This window comes from Candoia aspera, chromosome 4, assembly GCF_035149785.1.
Source record: "Candoia aspera isolate rCanAsp1 chromosome 4, rCanAsp1.hap2, whole genome shotgun sequence".
NCBI classification, from domain to species: domain Eukaryota; kingdom Metazoa; phylum Chordata; class Lepidosauria; order Squamata; family Boidae; genus Candoia; species Candoia aspera.
The window spans coordinates 85672053-85695521 of NC_086156.1; the positions used below are offsets into that span (position 1 = coordinate 85672053).

The 23469-nt window shown below is 42.7% G+C and overlaps 1 protein-coding gene across 1 annotated transcript in view; it reads left to right on the forward strand.

Moving 5' to 3' along the window:
- Positions 1-448: 448 nt before the first annotated feature.
- Positions 449-23469, forward strand: part of PLXDC1 (plexin domain containing 1) — a 64804-nt gene continuing 41783 nt past the window's right edge. The window contains exons 1-2 of the mRNA XM_063300878.1: positions 449-760; positions 20779-20942. Of these exons, the coding sequence (XP_063156948.1) occupies positions 652-760; positions 20779-20942 (273 nt within the window). The 5' untranslated portion in view covers positions 449-651. The remainder of the gene's footprint in view (positions 761-20778; positions 20943-23469) is intronic.

Genomic DNA, 23469 nt, shown 5'->3' on the forward strand with positions numbered 1-23469 from the left:
CCAGTAATTTGCAAATACATTAACCATGGTAGATTCCCACCTTTGTTAAGCAAAAAGAAGAAAAAGGTCCTGATGCTGAGAGCTGTTCAACAATGACGGCCTCTGGAAGTGGTTGACACTCCTTTTTAAACAGAGACAGGATGGACACATCAGGGATGGGGAAGTACTGGATTCCTGCACTGGTCAAGGGGTTGGACTGGATGATCTACCCCATACTGCTGAGTAGCTCCACCAAAGTGACTTTTTACTTTACCTACAAAGTAAGGCCAGCGTGGGAAGAACCCTCATCACACTTCTGGATACTTGCATCAAATTCTACCAACGGCCACCAGAGGGCAGGCCGGTCCCCGGTTCCTCTCCATCCCTCCCAGTCCCTTTGCTCCTGCCTCTCTCGCCCCCGCACCCCCGCCGCCCTCCGCTCAGCTGAGCTTTGACAGTGCCGTGCTGCACCAGCAACCTCCAAATGCTGCGTTTCGTAGCAGACAAGTTTCCGCCACCGAGCAGGAGTCTTGCGGGAGCCTCTCATCCCACGCCGCCGGCAGCCGATCGGAGGTGGCGGCTGCAGAGGAGGGAGCGGAACTGCGCGGGGGGGAAACTGCTCGCCGGGCGCCCCAAAAAGTTCGTGCCGAGGAAAGGTGGTGCAGTGGGGCGATGGGGCTGCACCTCGCATCGCGGAAGCTTTCCTGGGGCGCCCTGGTGCTGCTCTGGCTTCTGCAGGAGGCGGCGGTGGGATCGTCCCCCCAGGAGAGGAAAGGAGCAGGTACCGTCCGCACCTTCCAGGGGGCAAGTGCGCAAAGAATGAGCGGGAAGCGGGCGGCGGGGTGGAGGAGCCTGCTGCTGCCCAGCGAACCTGGGGAAGGGCAGCTCCGAGTGGTACCCACTCTCCAAAGAAGGGGATGAAGGGAAGAAGAAGAGACAAAGGAGGTGCAGGGAGGGGGAGCAAGTGTGCCGGTGGAGACCGGTGTGCAAACAGGGATCAAGTGTGAACCAGCCCAAAGAGAAGTGGGAGCAAGGCACAACACGTACAGAATGGAGAGGTGTGTAACTCTGCTGGGGCACCAACTGTGCAAAAATTAAGTGCTATTTTCTTAGAAAAGCACAGACTGGTGCATGTCAAAAGGCAGCATTATATGTGGATCTCTGTGTGCATCAATGTATTGGTCCATAACCCCCCCCCCATTCACTTACAAATGCATGGAACAGTATTGGAAAAAATGATTGTTTACAGCAATGCAAATGCACAAAAGTCTGTGCAAATGAGTACAGTTGTGGGTGGCAGTTCATTCATACGGTGCTTCCAGTTACTGCTGGTCTTTGTTAATATGGCGTTAACCCAACTTTCTGGGTTCACCTGACACCCTGAACCAGAAGCAACATTTGGACTACGTCACAAACCAGCCAGTCTTGACAACTTGGTTGCACACAGTTATTGTGCTTGGGGTTTGTGTGTATGTGTGTATGAGAATACATATATCACATTACACACCCATACACATGCACTGAGGGTACATCCAAACGTGTGTTTCTCGTGAATTGTGGTTCACCACACTGTAGTTATACAGGACATACAGTCTTCTCTCTAGATCGCAGTCATGAGAAACTGTTTCCATTTATTCAACAGAGCTGCGATTTTGCATTATGCTAATTGGCCTGAGAAATCACTGATCTACTTTCCCAGGTTGTTATTTTTAAGCACGGCTCCAACAGGAAATCCAGGGAACCCAAGCAGAGAGGAATTGGGTAGATAAGCAGTCATACAGGTGAGCGCATGCATGCAGATAGAAGGCCTTCTCCGACGTTGCTTCCAAGTCATGGAATACGCTCCCTTTGATGAGGTCCTGATCTCCAGTGTCTCAGCTTTTAGGGAAGGAACCAAATGTACCATTTTGGGTGGTTATTTCCCTTTATTTCAATTTCATTATGATCTATCATCTGCCTTGAGCAACCTAGGGGTCCATGCAGATGACAACAAGTAGGAAGACCATGGATTTAGATGGCTTTAAAACTTGCTGTGGATGATCGGAAGGCATACGATTGGGCACAGTCTTGAAGGCCATCCAATCCAAACCCCAGCTCAGTGAAGGAAATCCGTAGGTAGAGCCTTCTTAACAGAGGGCTGCCCAGCCTACGCTTGAAGATCTCTAGCAGGGGAGAGCCCATCACCCCATCCTTATACTGTAGCTCACTGCATCCCTTCATGAATTGCTCTAACTGTCACAAAGTTTCGTGTCAAGTACCAGTCTGTCCTTCTACTTAAGCTTTGGGAACACATCCTGCCTCTTACCCTCCTCTATAGTTCATAAGTTTGACTGGGTACTTGGCTCACCTGTACCTGTTTTAGTTTTTTAATCCAAGATCACCACTTCCCCATCCAAGAATGCATGTATGCTAAAGGTACAGGATAAGGAATGGCTGTTTTGGCAAGATGGAATTCTTAGGTCAGCTACAGAATTCCTCCAAATCAGTCTTTTATTAACTTGGTGCACTCCAGATGTGTTGGCTAGGAATTCTGGGAACTCAACACATCTGGAGGCACTCGATTGGGAGAGGCTGGTCTGAATATCAGTTGCAGAAGACAGGGAGAAACAATTATTTTAGAAGAGGGGCAAGCAACCCATGGCCCATCCAGATATTGCTAAAGTCTAATTCCTACCATCTCTCATGGTTGGCCATGCTTTGTAGGAATGCTGGTCTAGAGGTTCAGGCATCAAGGTAGAAACTAGAAGACTGAGTTCTAGTCCCACCTTAGGCACGAAAACTGGCTGCATGACCTTGGGCCAGTCACTCTCAGCCCAACTCACCTCACAGGTCTGTTGTTGTGGGGAAAATAGGAGGAAGAAGGAGTATTAGGTATGTTCGCTGCCTTGAGTGATTTATAAAAATAATAAAGGCAGGATAATAAATAAATAAATAGTCATTCAGCAGCATCAGGGGTGCCACAAGCTGCCTAGCACTGGTTTAGAGGCTAAGAATGGGATTATGTTGTAAACTTTTATGGACTATAGTCCACGTCATCAGACAGGGGAGTGTTATCTTCAACATGTGTAAGCAATAGGACTAAAAGGCTATAAAATATTTTGTAATATATTGATGCAGAACTGAATTGATGTATATGATGTAAGAATAGACTGATCCATGCCCAAAATCTGTCATGAATGATGAGTGTGTGTGTGTGTGTGTGTGTGTGTGTGTGTACACTAGGTCAAGATAGTTAAATAGCTATATTGGGAATCCTAAAATTTTAGAATTTGAAAAAGCTTTGGAGATTATCTAATTCCCATTCTTGCTTAACACAGACTTGAAAAGGCAAGATGAAATTCCAGCAGCGGTGGAAAACCAGATCCTGCCCAGGGGCAGAGCACTCACAGGGCTTCCTTCTGCAAGCTAGATGGCTTTATTGCAGTGGGACCAAATCCCACCCCATCCCACACAAATACTATTAATTCCCTACGAAGGAACTGCTTCAAAGTGTAAGGGAGGCACTAAGTGTAAGACTTAGCCCATCCTTCACTTTCCTGAAGCACTGAGGAGTTGGTTCTTGAACATCCTTGGGAGCAGTGCCTCCCTTGAGCTTCTCTCTGGGATTCAGCGTTGCCTGTCCTATACCATTACCAAAGGGATGATGAGGCAGGGGTTGCTTGGGGGAAATAGCTACTGCCTGGAAGAGGGAATGTTCTGGGGGAAGAGCTTTGGGAGAGGAGCTCACTTGGGCCCTACAGGGGGATTGGGGTGAGACTACCAAGATTTCGCCCATGGGCAGACATTGGCCATTCCTGAACTATATAGCTTACCTGTCAGATGGAGTCCATTCTCCTAAGATGCTTCCAAAAAATAAGAGCCTACTACTTCCTGAGAAAGTCTCTATCCCATGATCAAACAACTTTTACTATTAGGAAGTAATCTGTTTATGTGTTGCTAAATCTGCTTCCTCCCTATTTTCATCTTGTAATTGTCTTGAATAGGGATGGATGGTTGATGATGTGTTGCAAAAGTTTTCACTTGGAGCTCTAGGTGACAGCTGACAAGTATCCTCTCACTTTCTCTTCTGGGCCTGTCCAGTTGCCTGAAATTCTGGCCTCAATTTGTCCATCTGTTTCTTCATTTCATTTAAATGGAAACTGTAAAGGTTTTAGAATGCCTTATGTAAATTATTGGGGTGAGTTCCCTCTTGAAGGAGCTGGAACAAATGGGATTGGCCTGTAATACTTGGCCGAAGAACTAGCCAGGTGGTATATTCTTGCAAGAACGTATTCTACTTGCAAGAGCCCTTCTGTTCAGGTTCTCTTGTTTGGGGCATTAGCTGGGGCACATGATCATCAGAAAGATAAAATTCAAATCGGATACATGACAGAAGATATAACCACTAGAGTGGCATAGTTGTCTAAGAGAGCCAGTTATGCATTGCCCGCAAATAATTTAAGCTGTAGGTTTAAAAAATGGTTGTGAAATACACAGTGCAGAGGATCGTTCATTCTGCTATTGCCCCTCAGGCAACAGAGATTTGGAGTACCATGTCTTGGATTTGTGGCCTAAGAGATAGCCATCAAGACTAGTAGCTATTTATAAGCCAATCCTCCATGAATTTCTCTAGGCTAATTTTTTAAATAGTAATTTTCTTAAAGGTTATAATTACGATCATAAAAACTAATACAAACTGAAAAAAAGAATAAAAAGAGTAGAAGGTGCAGAAAAGAAAGAAAAAGGGAAAATATGCTCCTCTTCCATAGCATCTTTTAGACACAGTCTATCTATAGAGGCAGACATTCTTAAAATTAACTTCTGTGTCCACTATTCAAAAATATCCTTCAATATGTCCAATGTTGAAATATTCTATAATTGTAAGTCAAGTTTAAAAGTTCTTCTCCTTTAATTGTAATCTTTAGTTCCTTTGTAGTTCCCCCTAGTGTCCAATTTTTAAAATCTTATCTTGTTTTTTTTAAAATTCAAACCAAAGCATTTTCCCACATGAAGGGTTCTTTATAATTAATTCCAAAATCTTATTTCAAATTTATCTGGACCCTTAGTCCATTTGTAACTTTCGAAAATCAAAGTTTAACCCCCCTCTTGCTGTTTATTCCCCCCCCCCAATTTTTAAGTTCTTAAACCTGTAGTTAAAACTTCTTTCAATGAGGATTGAAGGAAACTCACCCAGTGCTGTAAAACTTGCTGATCCAAAGGTTCCTAATAGCTGAAAAGCAGTTAACAAGCAATTTCCGAAAGTGATTAGAAATGGAAGTATGCGAACTTAGTGTCCTTTCAAAGGTGCCGACCACAGTTTGAGCAAGTTGGTTATTCTTTCATCTCCCAGAGCTCTAAACCTGCTGCAGTCTCCTCACGAGGAGCAGCTGTCTGGAGCACTTGTGGGCACTCTAAAGTCCTCTCCTTGTTCGGAGAAGAATTACGAAAAGCCAATCTACTCATCGGCTCTTCATTCTGTCACGGTCATTGGCTCCACTTTTTGTGGAGCTGTCTTCTGTCTGCCATTTCTTCCCCAGAAGTCCAAATTTCTCTAGTCTAACTTAATGCTACTTTCTACATTACTAGCAGCAAATTCCACTGTTATGAAAAGAGAGACGTTTGTGCAATCTTGAGATCCTTGGGAAAAGATTAAAGTAGAAATAGAAAATAAATAATAGATACATTCCTTAAGACCCTCATTTACTAAATTTACTAAATTTTTAGTAAATTTACTACATTTACTCTTTTAATAGTTCTGAATCTGTGTTTAATTTCATTGATTCCCTCACCCCAACTTCTTATAGTATTAGTAATGGAAAATTTCTTTCCTTGTTTTCTATTGCATGCATATGTAATGTAAGAATTCTTACCCTTTCTTGCTGATCTTTCTAAGCTAAAACGCTTCCAAATGCTGTACTTTTTCTTTATATGGGTGTTGCTCTAGCTCCCTAAATTGGTAGTTTTATTTTCAGCCCCTTTCCTAGTTGGCCTTTAATTTTTTCAAATACATTTTAATGCAGGCCCGCACAAGGTTGGCATGTTCCCTGAGCTATGAACCATGATTACAAGTTCCGTTTACCGCAGAGGTGGATTACCAGAGCCCTTTGCTGCTGGATGCAGCCTCCCTGCATCCCAACTGTGGCACATCGGCATCCTGAGATTGTGTCACCACAATTCAGAGACAAAATTTCAGTGGGACATTTTGTCTTGTTTCAGTTTTTTACAGATTAAGGTTAGAAACGGGAGTAGGAGGCCTCTGAGACAAAGTGCTCCCATTTGCATCCTTGCTCTTCCCCCAACTGCTCGGCCTCCACTTCTTGCTCCATTCTCTCCCTTAACAGTCCCTGAAAGTCTGAAAAAATCAGCAGTGCCCTTTCCACTGACATTCCCATACCACTGAACCACCTCCTGCAGTCTTCCCAAAGCGAATTGTGCCCCATAATTCTGCAAAGATTGCACGCACCTGCTTTACTGATTCAGTCACTGCAAGTTCAGGCTCCATTAGGGTGCATGTGAAGTTCAATCATTTTGTTTCAAAGTGTATCACTCTGCTCTATCTTACACAGTACTCTGTTGGCCATATTGAAGCCCATGCACCCAGTTTGGAGAGCTTGTTTTGGAACTGTTTGCAATCCCATTCTTGTTTAACCACTTTGAATAACGCAGAGTAGTGTTTCTCAACCTTGGCAACTTTAAGGTGTGTGTAAGCTAGCTGGGGAAGCTAGCTGGGGAATTCTGGGAATTGAAGTCCACACATCTTAAAGTTGCCAAGGTTGAGAAACACTGATGTAGAGTAATCAGGAATCTTGGCCACTTCATTGGTTATTCCTAAGTAGCAATATTTCTTGCAGTTTCTTAGGTAAACGCATTTTGCCTGTTTCATTACGGACAAGGTTATCCATTTATTCCTACTCTAATCTTACTGTTACTTAGCCAGGTACAAACTCGTAATGGGACCTGCCTGTTTATTATGTGGCTGCTAAATTTGCCTTGGAGCCTTTAGGATCCTCTGCATGGACCCCCCTCCCCCCCTGAACCTCAGCTGGTCATGCTTAAGGACATGTCCTCATAATATAGCCTTTGCCTTATCCCCGGTTAGATTCAGGTTGCCTAACGTGGCATTTATCTGATCTGATGTTGGTGCTATTTTCCATCTCCCAGTGCAAACCTTGCTTTATGCATGATTTGTGGCACTTTGGCAGTGACCACAGCGTGGTGTTTGGGTGGCTGTTGTGGTGATCTGCCAAGCTTCTACTGGACACCTCTGGCTGTTGTGGGCACGCCTCATCTCCCGGCCATCGGCAACTTCCGTCCATGGCCATTGTGGTTTGGGCAACAGGAGTGATCAGCAGCAGTGTCCATGGGGTTGGAGGGTATCAAAATCTGTAAGATGGCAAGCACAATCCAAGCCCGGTCCCTTCTGTAGACATATCAACAACATGCGCATGTAGAAAAGGGGCAGGGCATGGATCAGGACCTCACGCCTGCCATCCTTTTGATATTGATCCTCCCCCCCTGCAACAATGTCCCTGATGATGATGCACTACGTGAGCATCTGATGCAAAGTGTTGGTCGAACATCACACAGACTCCTTACCTATGTAGGTAAACAAATACCCTGACTAGCAGGCAGCCTGCATGGTTGAGCAGTATTGGTTGCGGAAGGAACATCCATCTGCCAGGGCCTGGCCACAGCCCCCTAGCAATTGTTTTTAGACAGAGCAAGAGTGACAGTGAGCAAAGGAGAGAGTCAGTAACAGAGTGAGTGATAAAGCAAGAGAGAGAAACCGAGAGAGGGATAAGAAGGGAGAAAGGCAAGCGAGTGAGAAAGAGGGTGCGTAAGGGAATTTAGAACTGACCTTGGAGACGTAGGAGTGAGCCGTTAAGGAGAGATTTGGACAAGAGATAGCAGAGCCCAAAGACTGAAGGAAGTATAAAAAAAACCCAGAATAACCATGCCCTGATTTCATTTAGCATTAGATGGGACAGAGAGAAACTTGAACAGGCTTTCAAGATTCTGTTATGATATTCTACAACAACAACAACAATAATATAACAACAACAACAGTATAATAATAACAACTTATTCAATTTGTATGCCGCCCGACTCGCAATGACTCTGGGTGGCTCACAACAATCGAACAAAGACATTACAATAAAAGTCGCATTTCTGAAATCCCTGCGATGTCTTTTTCTTGACCTGGCCTACTTCAGTTGGTAAAAAGTATGGCCACACAGAACTTCAGGTCAGCAGAAGCAGCAGAAAAACTTCAACGCACCAACAATGCACAAAACCATGCTAGAGTTAAGTGTGCTAACCTAATATTGTTTTTAAAAAGTCCAGCCTTCTCTCAAAAGTGCACTAAACTTGTACTGTATATATAAAGTGCCTAACCAGCATCTTGGAAAGGGTGGATGCCTGTGCAGAAAACAGATGTTACTTTTCTCCTGCAGCCCCTACTGAGGTGGCCCTACACACAGTGCCCAGTGCCCAGAGGGAAAGGGTGTATCTGCAGCAGCTTAAAGTGGCCAGTGGGAGCTGGGCAGACCCCTACCCCAGCTGTGTTCTCAACCACATCATCGATGAACTACAGAATATTGGAGCAGGTCCGCAGCAAAAACTGTGTTGGGAGAAGAGAAGAAAGGACTATTTTAAAACCAGAACAGCCAGCCAATTTGAATTTGTCTCAGCCACGGGCTGGGGATAAGACAAAGAATTGAGAATACAGCCTCAAAAATGGTTACAGAGCATGTTTATGCTGCATTTAACAGGGTGCCAGGATGAGCCTTGACAATATTTCTCCGATACCTAACTGTGGTATAAACATGCCCTGACAACTTCTTTCTCCTTTTGAAAGAAGATGACACTGCCTTCATCTTGACCTCAACCAATGAGCAACATCATCTTAACAGTACTGGAGTTAAATTAATGTTCTCCTCTTTTTCCAAACTTTCCAAAGGGGGTGCCTCAAAGTGGGTAAAATCTGTTAAGTTTTCCTAGTCAATACTTTGGAGGGAAGTCAGGTGGCTACAGTGACTTCAAAACAGAAGCATTAGAATTAGAAGGGAACTGCCAGTTTCACGCCAGTCTAGTTTTATGCTGACTCAGTGGTGGGTGGAAAGTACCAGCTCAGTACTGGGAAAAGGCATAGAAGTCTTCTGAAAAGCCCGTTTTTCTATACGTATCATGTTTTTTCTCTTTAATAACATCTCCCACTAATTTCCCCAGAAGAGATGCTAAGCTAACTGAACTATAATTTCCTCTGCTCCACCCCACCACTTCCTTTTTTAAAACTGGAGTTACATAGGCCAAAATATGCAAGTCCTCAAGAATGGATGTTGATTTTAGGGAGAACTTGCATGTTTTCACCAGTTTGTCATTTGAGTTCTTCAAGAACTCACGACCGGATACCCTTTGGAACCAGTGTATCAAATAGCTGCCTTCAGATACAGAGCTGCGGCCACCCTATTCTTGCCTTTGCCATAAACTCAGAAGCTCTTGGTTTGCCACTCACTATGGATCCATCCCTTGATCTGTGGTAACAGGAGATAGTAATGCAGGTCATCTTGCAAGGGTTTAATAAGGAGCACAGTTAAATAAATTACAGGAAGCCCTTAAAACTTCTGAAAGGGATGTACAAAAGCTCAGAATTATTATGAATAGTGTTTTGTGTCATAAAAACTAATGTCAATGAAGCAATTCCTCTCATTGTCTATTACAGTAAGTCATTATTGTGAAACCACATTTAAAAGGCAAGGAAGATGTCTGTCTTTTAGAATCCATGGAAAATAGTAGACATCTGCAGTAATGAAGAGATTTACACATATTTTATTTATTTAATTAAAGGATTTCTATGCTTCTTCCCATTAAAATAAATCTCAAGGCAATTTACAATTACAATTACATTTGTGATTAAAAACAATACACAATTAATAAAACTGTACATTGAGATGTTTTATATAAATATACGATAATACAAAAATGCAAAATAAAATTGGCAGATAAATAATAGAACCATAAAAAAGGTAAAGGTTTCCCTTGACGTAAAGTCCAGTCGTGTCCGACTCTAGGGGGCGGTGCTCATCTCCGTTTCTAAGCCTTGAAGCCGGCGTTGTCATAAACACTTCCGGGTCATGTGGCCAGCATGACTCACGGAACGCCGTTACCTTCCCGCCGAAGCGGTACCAATTAATCTACTCACATTTGCATGTTTTCGAACTGCTTGGTGTGCAGGAGCTGGGACTAGCAACGGGAGCTCACCCCGCCGCGCGGTTTCGAACCGCCGACCTTCCGATCGGCAGCTCAGCGGTTTAACCCGCAGCGTAAAAAGACTCATATCAAAGTTAGAAACCACAGCAGGGTTGACAGGCCTGGGAAAATGGAACACGTGCTTGCCTGGTGCTACAGAGACAGTAAGGTTGGCTGGCACCAGGTACATCTCACTCTGGAAGACATTCCAAAATCAGGGGCTACCACAGAAAAGGCCCACACTCCAGGAGCCATTTGCCACATCTTCGCATCAAAGGATGCCCAGAGTAGGCCTTCTGAAGATGACTTCAGCTATGGGTAGGATCACAGAGGAAAAGGCATTCCTTCAGATACTGTGGTCCCAAGTTATGAAGGGCTTTATAGGTTAAAATCAGCACCTTGTATTGGGACTGGAAACAAATTGAGGGCCAGTGGATCATTAAAAACAGGGATGATATATTCATATTGCTCAGTTCCAGTCAGTACCCTTGCCGTAACATTTTGTACTAACTGAAGTTTCCAAACCATCTTCAAGGGCAGCACAACACACTAAGCTTTGAAGTACTCTAAAGAAGAAGTTACCAGGCCATGGATTACTGTAATGAGGTTCTCTATTCAAGTAGGGCCATAGCTTGTGCTATGAATGCTGACGAAAGATACTTCATACTACAGAGACTATTTGTGTCTCTAATGACAAGGATGGATCCAGAAGCACTCTCAGGCTACAAAGTTAATCCTTTAAGGGAAATTCAGTCTCATTTTAAAAAGGATGAACCCCACTTAACTAGGCAGACTGACCATCTACTAACAGCACCTCTGTCTTGTCTGGATTCATCTTCAGCTTTTTTGGGCCTTCATCCAGGCCACAACTGAAACCAGGCACTGATTCAACAATTGCATTGCCTCACCTGGATCTGATGAAAAGGAGAGGTGCAGCTGGGTGTCACCAATATACTGTTAACATCTCTGCCCAACTTGGAAAAGCTCCCCTGAGAGGATAGAGTAGTACAGGAGAAAATTGTTTTCTTCTCTCCATCAACCCCACAAAATGGGTTCAATAGTGAACTCTTATTAGCATTCAACCAGATTTCAGATGTGGCTTCCTCCACCTGCATTTTATTGTGACTTTATTGTTTCATTGCCCTCAGCTGAGATGGGTACCAAAGATCTGAACAGGCTTTGCAATGTAAGACAGGACCCTTAGCAGCTAGTGTGTCAATTGTCCTGGTGACAATAGAAAGTGGTGTTTCTGTATCCAACCACTGTGGTGTCCTGAAAGTAAACTCCATTGGTGCAGGCATAAGTGGCTGGTAGGGAAGAAAAGCTTGGTGACCTCACAGAGTTTCTTGTTATTGATCCACCCTTCCTTAACCCAAGATCTTCCAAATGTATTGGCTGGGCATAATGAACATTCCATCTGGACATATTCAAAGAGCATAAGTTTGCCAAACTATAGTAACAGGTTGGCTTTTAGGCAACAATTAAACATACACACACATACACACACACATGAGTGGATGGTGCCTTTTTGCATCTTACTCTGAAAGTAATGCACTAGAAAATAACCTTTCTAGTTTTGGATGTTCACCGATCTAACTGTTTTTAATTATTGGAAGTAGACATATCTGCTTGTTGAGACAGTTGTCAGAGAGCTGGGTCTTCTTGAGTTGGAGATCAAATAAGATTTATGAAGATTACTTGTTTGTGTCTCCATTTCCCTGACTCACAGTATAATAGGAAATCAGCTGATCAGATCAAACGCTCATTCTCTTCCAGCCTACTGTACCCACAGCAGTCAACTGGATGCTTTGGGAAACCCACAAGCAAGGCATGAGCGTAATAGCCTCCACCAGTTCATCTTTCCCAGCAAATTAATATTTAGAGAAGTCTCAAGTTCATATCCAAGGAATGTTAGAAGAAGCCTGAACATCTTTTAATATGCAATGAAGATTTCCTAGATAAATGCCCTAAAGCTACTTTACAATATCCCAAACTCATCCAAACTTCTCTTGGCCTCCTCCCCAATCTCAGCTAGAAAACCATGTAAACAGGAAAAATCAGCAATGCTTGGCCAGCAGGATGGACTCTTATGGCCTTTCCAGTATTTGCTTGATTCATAAAGTGTCTCAACTCAATATTTTCATGCCAAGAAATTACAGGGAAAGCAGCCAGACCATAGATTGACTATGCCAAATAATCGTTTCTACTTGGATAGCCTATACGCAAGAGAAAGAGAGATGAAGAGAACAATGAAACTTTAACCTGACATGGTTGAAAATGAGCAGCTGCCTCTGACCCTCATCTTTTCAGTACATTCTAGTTTTTTTTTTTAAAAAGTGTGATACATTACAGTATTTCAAGTGGACCTACACTGAACTATCCCATTAGACTGATGACTACTTCACTTATGGAAGACATAATACATGGTCAACTGGTTATTCTGATGCTTTCTCTGCTTTTAGGCCAGTTTGGGGTGGGGATCTAATTGCATGCATCTGAGTACAATATGTTTCAAAGTTATAATACATCAGTTTTACACATAGGACACTACTAAAGCAAGATGCACGCGAGTTGTCTAAGCAGAGAAAATCAAACTGCGGAATTTTCTACCATATTATGAAACTGACTAAGGCATTATGAAATTGACTACTGGGAGCCCTTGCCCAGATCTCTGCTTCCCAAAGGGATTGGTGGGCAGGGAAAGATTTATTTTTTAAAATCAATCCAATGCAGAGAAACAAAGGAATAAAGCCTTGAAACAGTGTGTATTCTCAGAATAAAATTGGACTAATAAACACAGAAGCAACTGAAACCTGCATCTGTAGAGCTATTGACTGTCAAAGCACATGATCCTTCTAGCAATTTACTTCATTCAGTGTTGCAGATGTTACAAGGTATGTGCCTCACGCTCATATTTTAACCCAATGGATATTGCACTGTGTGATTTGTCATTTATCTGCAGAGCAGCAGCTGCATTTTGGAAAACTATCGTAACTGACAGATCTGTGGTAAATCCTGCCTCTATTCTCCTCCTTCACCAGCAGCAGCAGCAGCAGCAGCAGCAGCATTACCTCCTGGGTTTACTCATTTCTCGTTTGAGGATAGCTCATGAATGGGAATATTACACTGTCCTGTTTTATGAGATGTTACTGAGGGACATGGAATCTCCCCATTTATAGACAGAACTGGATCGGCATCAGCTCCACACCTCTAGTGCCACTTGGTGTCCTCTATCAGGTATTCTGTCTATGTAGATGAAGGTCATACTAGCTGAGAATGCCGGGCATCCAATACAACCAAAGGGTCACAGATTGGGGAAGACTGCCCTACAGAGTTGCCAGAATTACAAATAGACATCTTTATATACTTGGAAAACAGGGCACAAGTTCACCCATATGTAGTCTAGTTTTCCTCTGACCAAAAGGTAATATGCCAACTCTCACCATTTTAAGGTTCGTTTTTTCTCTATTCTGTTTTGAAATCAGACCTGTTTTCACTTTCTAAAGCAGGTTTCAGGAGTTCAGGTAATGGTTTGGAAGCTTCTCTGTACCTTTCACTTTCTTTTATTTATTTCAGCCACCCCATTCATCCTTCTTTGATTAAAGAATGATTTCTTTAAAATAATCCAAATTATTGGAATCCCCCAAAGACTAACCTATATAAAACTGACACATGCAAATAGCAAAATAAAAAGGTAACTGATGTATGCAAACAGGTTTAATCTACAAAATGTATCCTGAATGGTTATCTGATCATATGAGGACTCACTTTGATCAAGGATATGCAGTTCTATTTATCTGTATTATTGCCAGTGTTCCAATGCAAAGCCTGATTAGGTGTACAGAAACAAGGGTTGCAAGTCAAGAGCCCTGGATGAAATTAAGTTCTGCTTTCTGAGGGTGTTTCCAGAGAAGGCTTTTATTGCACAATTATCTTGCCTCATTCATGGAAAGTCAAGGAGGCAGAGTCAGCCCTACCATTATTCCCCAGTCAGTCATCTCAGACAGCAGATCCCGAGTGTCATAAAAGGGCATGTGCTTAATTATATAATCAATTTTTTAATTTATTTATATGGCTAGGAAGAAGGCTTGTGGGATTTACAACCTCAAATGCCCTTGGGTGGATCAAGAACACAGTTTCCAGCTCCAAATGAAGTAGCAAGACATCTAAAGCCAGCCATAAATACATATACAGAGAGAGAGGTAGAGACACAGTAGCTTTTTAACATCTTTTGGTTCTGCTAGGACAAGGTTTTCAAATTTAAGGCCAATGGGCCACATGCAGTCTGCAACAAAGCTTAAAGGAAAGAATAAGCCCTGGCTGGCATGTATCTTTTAGTTAGAGAGATCTACCCAAAAAGAGGTGGAATTGCCTCCTGCCCAATTTGGTGCTTGTAGTAAGTGAGGCAGGAGCAGACCAGTTGGATGAACTGATGGGGACATGGAGGGAGGGGAAAGGAGAGTGCTCTCACTGCACACACAACAGGGGAGCAACTCCTGGAATTAGGACGGCATGGATCCTCCCTGGGGCTATAGTTGTAATGGTATGAGGGAATGACCTTGGGAGACAGGAGGAAGAGCTGCAGACTAGGCAATGGTCAGATAAGAGGCAGCTGAGCCTGCAGAAGGAATGGGAGCATGGAAAACATCTCAGAAGGGACCCTCCTTAGTTTCTTGGATTGTAAAGGCAAGGGGGGAAGAGAAGTACTTTCAGACTTGCAAAATTCTGTTAATGTAATCTTACAATAAAGACAGAGCTAGTACTCCTGAGTGTGCTTCTTGTCTGGACTACCTCGCAAGGCTGACAGTAGCTGACCATAATGGACTGGCAGAAATGTACTGAATGTGGCAATTCAGAGATTTCACTGCAGATGCTGAGGTCAACGGCTCTAGGCTGAGAAGAAAGTGTGGCTCTATGCCTGGGCAGGACTGCATTGCTAACCTTGCATTAAGGTCCTATGACAACTAGGGTCAAGTTGCAGTCTGCTCTCCCAATTTACCTGCTCCCTCCGCTATTGGCACTGCCATCTGTCAGTGGTATCTGTCTAGGGGACACTATAGAAAGAGACCTTTAGATCAATGTATGGAAAGATTTCAGTGTTGTGGCCCTCAGGCTAAGGAACTAGTCCACACACAGCACTTGTGACTCCTGTGCTATGAACTGTCCTTCTGGAAGTATCACAAAAGATGCTGAAAGGGGCCTCTTGGTGCATCTCTATGGAGCGGAGGGTGCGCAACCCAAGGGCCAAGGCCACATGATTCCTCTCCTTCCCCAAAGCCTGTGGGTGCTGCTTCCCCAGTGCTCTTTTAAGTGTTGCCCTCAAATTAAACTTCTAATCTGACAAAAAAGGGAAGTGCAAATTATTGTATAAGGCAAGTAATCTTACTCATTGCGTTTATTTGATTTCAGCTTTCATCAAATCAAGTTTGGTTTTTCTTTTTCTTGGCTCCACATAGTGCTTGGTCGTGGCTCTAGGGATTTCCTCAGGGGTGGGAGGAGTGTCAAAAAGTCATTCCGTAATGACAGCTGTAAGCTCCTTTCGTAGGGCCTTCATCCAGGAGCGGATTGATTTGGGCTGATAATTATATATATTCATATACATTCATTAGATATATACTTTTGTTTAACACATTTTCAGATGTATTTTTGCAAATGTGCATGGAGAGTTGTTGTCACTGACAATTTGGGATCCATAAAATCTTTTCAAAACTCTGTTTCCAGAGACAAGACAATGTCTACATTTATTGGTGACTGGAAACCCCTTATGGACGTTTTGTGTAAAAAAGAACATGACCCCAGAGATTTTGAGCTACACATGTTGATTTCATTCTCATCAGTAGGCTTTGTTTTCCCTCTACAAGACATAAATAAATAAGCTGCCCCAAACAGGAAGGTATATGCCCAAGGCCGATTTCCATAATCTCCACTAACCCAGTGTTTGTTATACCAAACATCACTGGAAAACATCTGGATTCCTAGGCCATTCGTGCAAGCCACAGGCTAAATGGAACTTTTGTGGGGGAAGCAAGCCACATCTACACTGATAACAAGAATATGTTTTTCCAGAAAGCAAGCCCAGAATAATATGGTGCGGCTGGATGACATTCTTTGGTTCCCTACTTTTAGAAGGTGCCTCATTTAGGACTACCAGATCTAGGCTGCAAAAATCTGGATGGCCACTACAGTAGATAGCAGCAATGTCTCTTTGCTCCCATCTAGCGGCTATCCAGATTTTCACAGCTCAGATCTGGTAGCCTACGTTAATAGTTACATGCTGGATCAGGCAACTTCCTGAATTGTATTAGAGCACCCTGGGAGGAATCCTACTCCCTGCTATTGTAGACAGCAGAGGGAAAGGCCTTGAAGGACAGTGTAATGAACTGTAAGAACCACCTTGAAGAACAGGAGGAAGAACCGCAACCAAGACAGTGGTCAGATACAAGGAATTTGAGTCCAAAGCAGAAATGTAATTTGAGAAAATGTCTCAGACTTGACCATCTCTACTTTTCTTAAAAATAAAGGGAGGGAGCGGGAAGCACATCCAGACTGGCAAGATTATGTTACTATTGTATTTTCATTTATTTACTAACCTGCCTTTATTATTTTTATAGTGGTTAAAAGAAAAGTAGTACTGATCTCCATGGTATTGGTTTCTTAGTCTAGACTATCTTGTAGGGCTGACAACTATGGAATGCAGGCAGGCAGTTTTCAGCAAACTCCTCCTTGCAACAATTACATTTATTTATGCCCTAAATAAATGGGTGTTTCAGACTCAGGCCACTATATTGCTATGATAGTTATCGCACTATTACAAGACAGGGTGGAAAGTGAGCGAAAAAGGACTGCAGAATGAAGCTGAAGGTTACCTGGGCCTTCCTTGTTTGGATCTTGTCTTTTCCAAAATATGGAGAGAGGCAGTTTATAACATCCAGCATTTATAAATATATAGGGATTTGGCATTGGTATGTTGATTTTACAGCATTTATTTGAAAAGAGGTCCTGTGCTACAAAGATCAGGCTTTAGGACCAGTTGCTTAAGGTCAACTGTGAGTGAAAAAATTATCTATACTTTCTCAGATGAACTTCCCACTTGCCAGATCGTTTTGCATATTCTGCAATGAAGTCCTACCTCTAAAAACTACTTTCTGACTCAGGTTTGTCAGGGAATATGTCATCCACGTTAACAAAAGGTAGTCAGAGAATTGGACTAAAAAGTAGACCCCCTTCATGAAAATATTTTTGTCGTGAATCTTTGAAATATACTACTTTCAGTACTTTAAGTCTTTTACCACTGTGGCTGGCCATGATTTGTATAAATATTTAACTTGTTTGTTAAATATTTGGTAGTTTTGACTGAGTTTGCCCTTCTGAAATAGGCTGCCACAGTATCATCCTGGTGGCTGAATGATTTAAAGAGGACGCTGCAGTGAAAGAAAGGCAGGACAAAATCACATTCCCAGTAAACCAGTGACCACAAAAAAACATTTTACCGGTGCCAATAAAATATTAATAGCAAATGGGAGACTTCACAGCACATATACATTCCAACGAATCAAGACCCTGACCTTTTCTCCACTGAAGATTATGAACATCCCCACGGTTTTTTTAAATTCCTGGACCAAATCCAGATTTACTCATAGTTAACAGAAGTCCTGTTGGTGCATTTTTGTTATGGCAAAGGCAGATTCATCCACCTAATTACCCTAGTTCTTCTGTTCTTTGGGAGGGTTATATACTGATATATTTTTTATATTGCTTGCTGCTGTGAAGAAGTAAAAATGTTCCAACCCTGTATAATGTTGTACTGATTATAAGTGCCTCTTCTACCCTGGAACTGTGGATTTTGTATGTTTCCCATGCTATTTTGTCATGTTAATTGTTTGTAATATTTTGTGTTTGTAAAAATGATTTGAGAATTTGTTAATGCTTTCATTGACTTTGTGATCCACCCAGAAAGCTTTGGTTATTGGGTGAAATTAGGAGTACAATAATAAACCAACAAGGATAGGACAGGACAGGAGAGGACAAGAAGGAGTTGAAACACAACAGTGTAGAATGGAGTTTGCATGTTCACTGTTGGAACCAGTCATCAAAGCCTTTATCTACAAGATTCCATTTCTATCTATCCCTCTTTCCATATAGACTGCAGTTCCCGCAAGAATCAATCAGTGCCCGTGTTCCATGGTCACTGGGATGCTCAGTCGGTTTCAGGTTATTTTTCTGCAAACCTCCCTTGTTAGGGATAGATGGTGGTATTTTATTTACTTTTATTTATTTTATTTACATAAAAATGGGACGTACCTCTGAACATCAGAACAAGGAGGTGTCTGCAGCAAAGGAGGACATTATTGCAAGCCCCCCCCAGCAGTGACGTCAATGCACAAGTCCATCCTTTAAGCGCCTTGTTGTGATGCCACTCTAGGGTGGGGCTTCCATAGTGATGTCACTGAGCATGCTCACATACTGCAAAAGCACATATTATTCCTTGCTTGCTGACAAAAAACAGCCGAGATCAAGCCAGCTGGCTTGATTTTGACCGGTAATTGCCAATTACCAGCTGAGGCCAGACTGGCTGCAGCATATTACTGCTGGTCTGTTTTTTACAGACAAGGAATAATTAAAGTTGTTGTTGTTGTTGTTGTTATTGTGTTGTCCTCTCCCTGATTTTTTTTTAATCAAGTTATTTTGGTTGACTTCACTGGAGTCTTTTTAATGTTCCTGGAGAAACTCTGAAACTTGTGTTCCTAGAAACTATTGGGTGCAGTCCTCAGAGTTTTCCAGAAATTGCTTCCAGACTGTAGTGTTTAATTGGGAGAAAAGGAAAATTATCAAATACATGCTGAAAGGGTAATCAGAATTAGTACATTTTAATGTAGTGTAAATTACATTAAATCAAATTTAGTTTTTGTCTTGGCCCCACACACTACTTTTTGCAAGCCAATCAAAAACCAAAGGTGCTCTAAGCTTGGAAAAAGTTGTACGTCTCAGCTTTATAGCATAGTGAGATAACATTTCTGGTCCCAATAGTAACCAGACTGGGAGCTACACACATATGTATAGATATTTACAATCATCTGGGCATACTTTCCTTCATACATACATATTAATGCATCTTATCTGGCAAAAACACGTTCTCCTTTTTGTCCTCATGTCCTCCATCTGGCAGGCATACCCTAAAAATCAAATATTGTTTGGCTTTTTGAAGGTCTTGCTTTTAAAAAAATTTTGGACTGTTTTCACAAGAACAGTAATTTAAACTTTAGTGAATTGTGACCTTGTAAATTGTCTCCTTCTTTCCCTTGTCAGTCAACAGACCTGACAGCCTACATTTACATTATTTATTTCCTGATTCTAGCAATCAGCTTCAAATCCATGATCACTGTCTTCTACAGATAGCATGACTTGCCGTATGTTTCTATGGTGAAATTTTAAAAGTGTGTTGTTGTTGATTCTATATTATCGCTGGCATATGTTCTTGGAAATCAAGATTTGTTAGAAAAATATTATGACTGGAAAACCAGTCTACCCAATGGTGGAAAAATAATTTCATATGCATGTAGGCCTAAGTACATTTTTTGCAGTTTTTTGTTGTAATTTTTGTCGCGGATGCCAAGAAAGTTAAACATTTCGTGTGTCCTCCTTTTCCTCCCATTTGTCCTCCTTTCCAATTGTCTGTGCCCTCCTTTGCCTGTTCAGAGATCTGGTAACCCTACTCTCACTCCTCCTTTTTAATACGTACATGAAGCCACTGGGAACGGTTATCTGTTTACATGTTGACAGCTAAGTCTCCACTTTAAGCTGAGCCAAAGAGGCTATGGAAGCAGAAGTCTTCACTTGGTGTTTGGAGGCTGCAGGAGTCTGGATGGAATGAAACAGGCTAAAGTTGAGCCCTAAGGAGATGGATTTACTTTTTCTTCAGAACCCTCCCTGTCTGTTGTGACTTTAACTTGGGTTGGGTGCTGCCCTATGGAAGAAGCAGGTCTGCAAGTTAAGAGTCCTCTTGGATTCACAGCTACTGCTGGATTCATAGGTGGAAGCCATGGTGCCTTTCTCCAGATCTGGTGTGTGCACCCCTGCACCCGTGCCTGGAACAGGAGGCCCAGGCAACTCATGATGACTAGACTACTGCAGTGTTCTTTACATAGGGCTGCCTTTGAAGATTATTTGGAGACCACAGTTGATGCAGACTGTAACAACTTGCATGCTAGTTAGTGAGTTGCTACAGCCACCTAGCACTTGTATTGTGGGTGCTACATTGGCTTCAGCAGGTTTCTGGGTACAATTCAAAGCACTGTTTTTAATCTATAAAGGCCTACCAAGTTTGTCCCTTCAGTATCTTCAGACTGCCAAATTTCAGTGACATGATGTTGGAAGATTGCAGCAGCCCATCAAGAAAAGTTTCAGGGCCATAGATGACCCATCCTGGAACTGTTCTATTCTGGCTCATAGAAATAGTTCTTAATTATTTTTTATATGTATCCAAACAGTTGATGAACAAACAGCAGTTTTTAAAATTATCTTAAAGGGCCTTCCTAAGGTAGGTATTTCATAATTTCAATTCTTTTCCTAAAGGTTGGACCCAGGGACCTGGAGCTATCATGGGAATACATTCTCAGATCTGGGGACGAAAGACTCGGGAAAGCACACCTGAAGACAAAAGGACACAGATCAGCCAAGATTTTGCAGGAAGGAGTTTGACTATTGACACTTTGACAGACAATGAAACCCAGATTGTGGTGAGTCTCATGTAAGGAATAATTTACGTCTTAGGAGGTTTTGATTGGTCAGAAAACTTTAAGGAATCTTTCCTTGTAAAAAGATGTGGGAGATGGAAGAATTGGAGCCCTTCAGGGGCTAGAAGACTTTAACCACTATTGTCTTTGGCTGGCAGCCATCTTGGCTGCAGGTGGTGGAACTCTGAGTCCATTACTATTTGGAAGGCCACAGATTCTTCACCCTGGTTATAAAACCGCATGTGGGTTATACAGAAAAGGAACATACGCTGGCACCCCTGGCTCAGCCAGTATTAATCAGACCCTTAAAGACCTGGGAACAAAATGTTCTTTTTTGCTTCCCATCTTCTTATTGGATCCTATCTAAATGCTATTGTTCCTCAGTTAATTTTTGTCCATTTGAGGTCAGTGCCTCAGTAATGGGAATGTATAGGGAAATCTAAAAGCAGGGATTATTTTTAGCAGATAGTTTTACTGTCTTCAATAGAACTTTTCATCCTGTGTGATCGTATCAAACATGGACTGTATTTTGGATGGGGCCATGTTTAGGGCTTAGGCCCTTGCTTTCCTGAAAAGGCTCTCATTCAACACCACCAAATAGTACCACTTGGTCTCTCTCTCCGTTGTGCACTTCTCTCCTTCTCCCACTTCCTGGCTGGGGAATTCTGGGAGTTGAAGGCCATACAGCTTAAAGTTGCTAAGGTTGAGAAACACTGCTCTGTACAAACCCCAATACCCAACACTGCAGGACTACATTTTACTCTCTAAATATGTCAAGTTCCTTTCCCTTTGCTAATATAAGCCCACAGAATAAAGTTGGGTTTAGACGAGGATTTTTATTGCCTTTCATTTCACTGGATTCGTCTATCTTGGTCTTAGGAGGAGAGAGAGAAAAGTTGAAATATTTTTCATTGTAAAAAAATCTTGAAGAAAAGGATAAGAAAAGGATTTGAGAGAGACCTACTGTGGTGATACTGTAGTGGCTAGAGAATACTGGATGAATATCAGAGCTAAAACTTTGATTACAATCTAGTACTATAACCACTACACAATAGAGTTATGCACCTCATTGGGGGCACTTCCACATGGCTATCAGTTTCATTCCTCAAATTCTTGGCAGCAGTTTCAGGTCCCTGTATGATGGCTTTCACTGCTATATTCTCTTCTACCACTGAGCTGATCATTGTTCTCTTAGCTGGCTACTGGGAGGGCTTGCACACACTTTCTTTTCATCCTTCCCTGTGTTTAGGAGGACAAAAGTAAAGGGAAAACCCAACCAGCAAAGGGGACCAGCAAAGCTATTCTCAGAATGACTGGTGAGAAAGGGTGATGTTAGCAAGGCACTACAACTCCCTGGCTACAGGGGAGAGAAAGGAAATCCCAGGAGACAAGCCAAAGCAGAGGGTCCTACCAGTGGAAAACAGCCTTCTGTGTGGTTCTGGAGGAGACTGAAAAGCTATCTTTCCAGCACTTCCCTTGTGTGTGGAAGGGGCCTCAGGCCACAACAGCACAACTCTTTTTCTGCTCTTGTCCACAGAGGTGATTCAGTCCCTCCAGGGAAAAGTGGAGTCAGAGGAATACCTGCAGGGTTGCTGTGCAGGATATTCAAGACATCTCTCAGATGAAGTTGCTCAGATTTGCTCCAAGTTGGAATCTGGCTGTGAAGGCCCTGTGGTGTTGACCAAAGCATTGTCTGATTTGGTTATCCAAGAAGAGTTTGAACCTGCTAGTCCTGACAGGGTCCTCAGGGCTATGAGCTCAGCCATCTGTATATTAGATCCATGTCCCTCCTGGTTAGCTAAGGCTTCCCAAGGGATGGCATGTGGTTGGGTCCAGATGGTGGTGAATTCACCCTTAGAGGGATAGGTTCTGCCTGCACTTAAGGAAGGAGTGGTCCACAAGAAGCTATTGCTGGACATACCAGTGTTCAACAATTTTTGTCCTGTCTCCAAACTTCCCTTCTAATGGAAATTTGCTGAGAAGGTGGTTGGGTTGCAACTTCAGAGAGCTCTGGAGGAACAAATTATTTGGACCTTTTTCAGGCAGGTTTCAGGCCTGGATATAGTACTGAAACAGCATTGATTGCACCTGTGGATGACCTCTGGTGGGGGGGAGGATCAAGGTGGTGCATCCATTCTGGCTCTCCTCAATCTCTTAGCAGCTTTCAATACCATCAGTCACAGTATCCTCCTGCACCAGCTATGGAGGGTTAGGAATGAGGGGGATGGTGTTGCAATGTTTTTTTTCCTTCCTCCAGGGCTGGTTCCAGTTGGTGTTTGGTGGGGGGAGGAGAGTTCCAGCTCCATACACCTGCTTTGCAGTATTCCTCAGGGCTCTATACTCTCCTCATTCCTGTTTAACATCTGCATGAAGCTGCTTGGTGAAGTACACTGATGATACTTACAGTAGTTATACATTCCTACCCCATGCCAATCAAGTGATACTGTCAAGGTTCTTGGAGTCTGTAGTCTGTGGGGGTCTGTGTCATGCACTGCCTACCGCCGAGTAAAGCACAGACACTGGTTCAGTT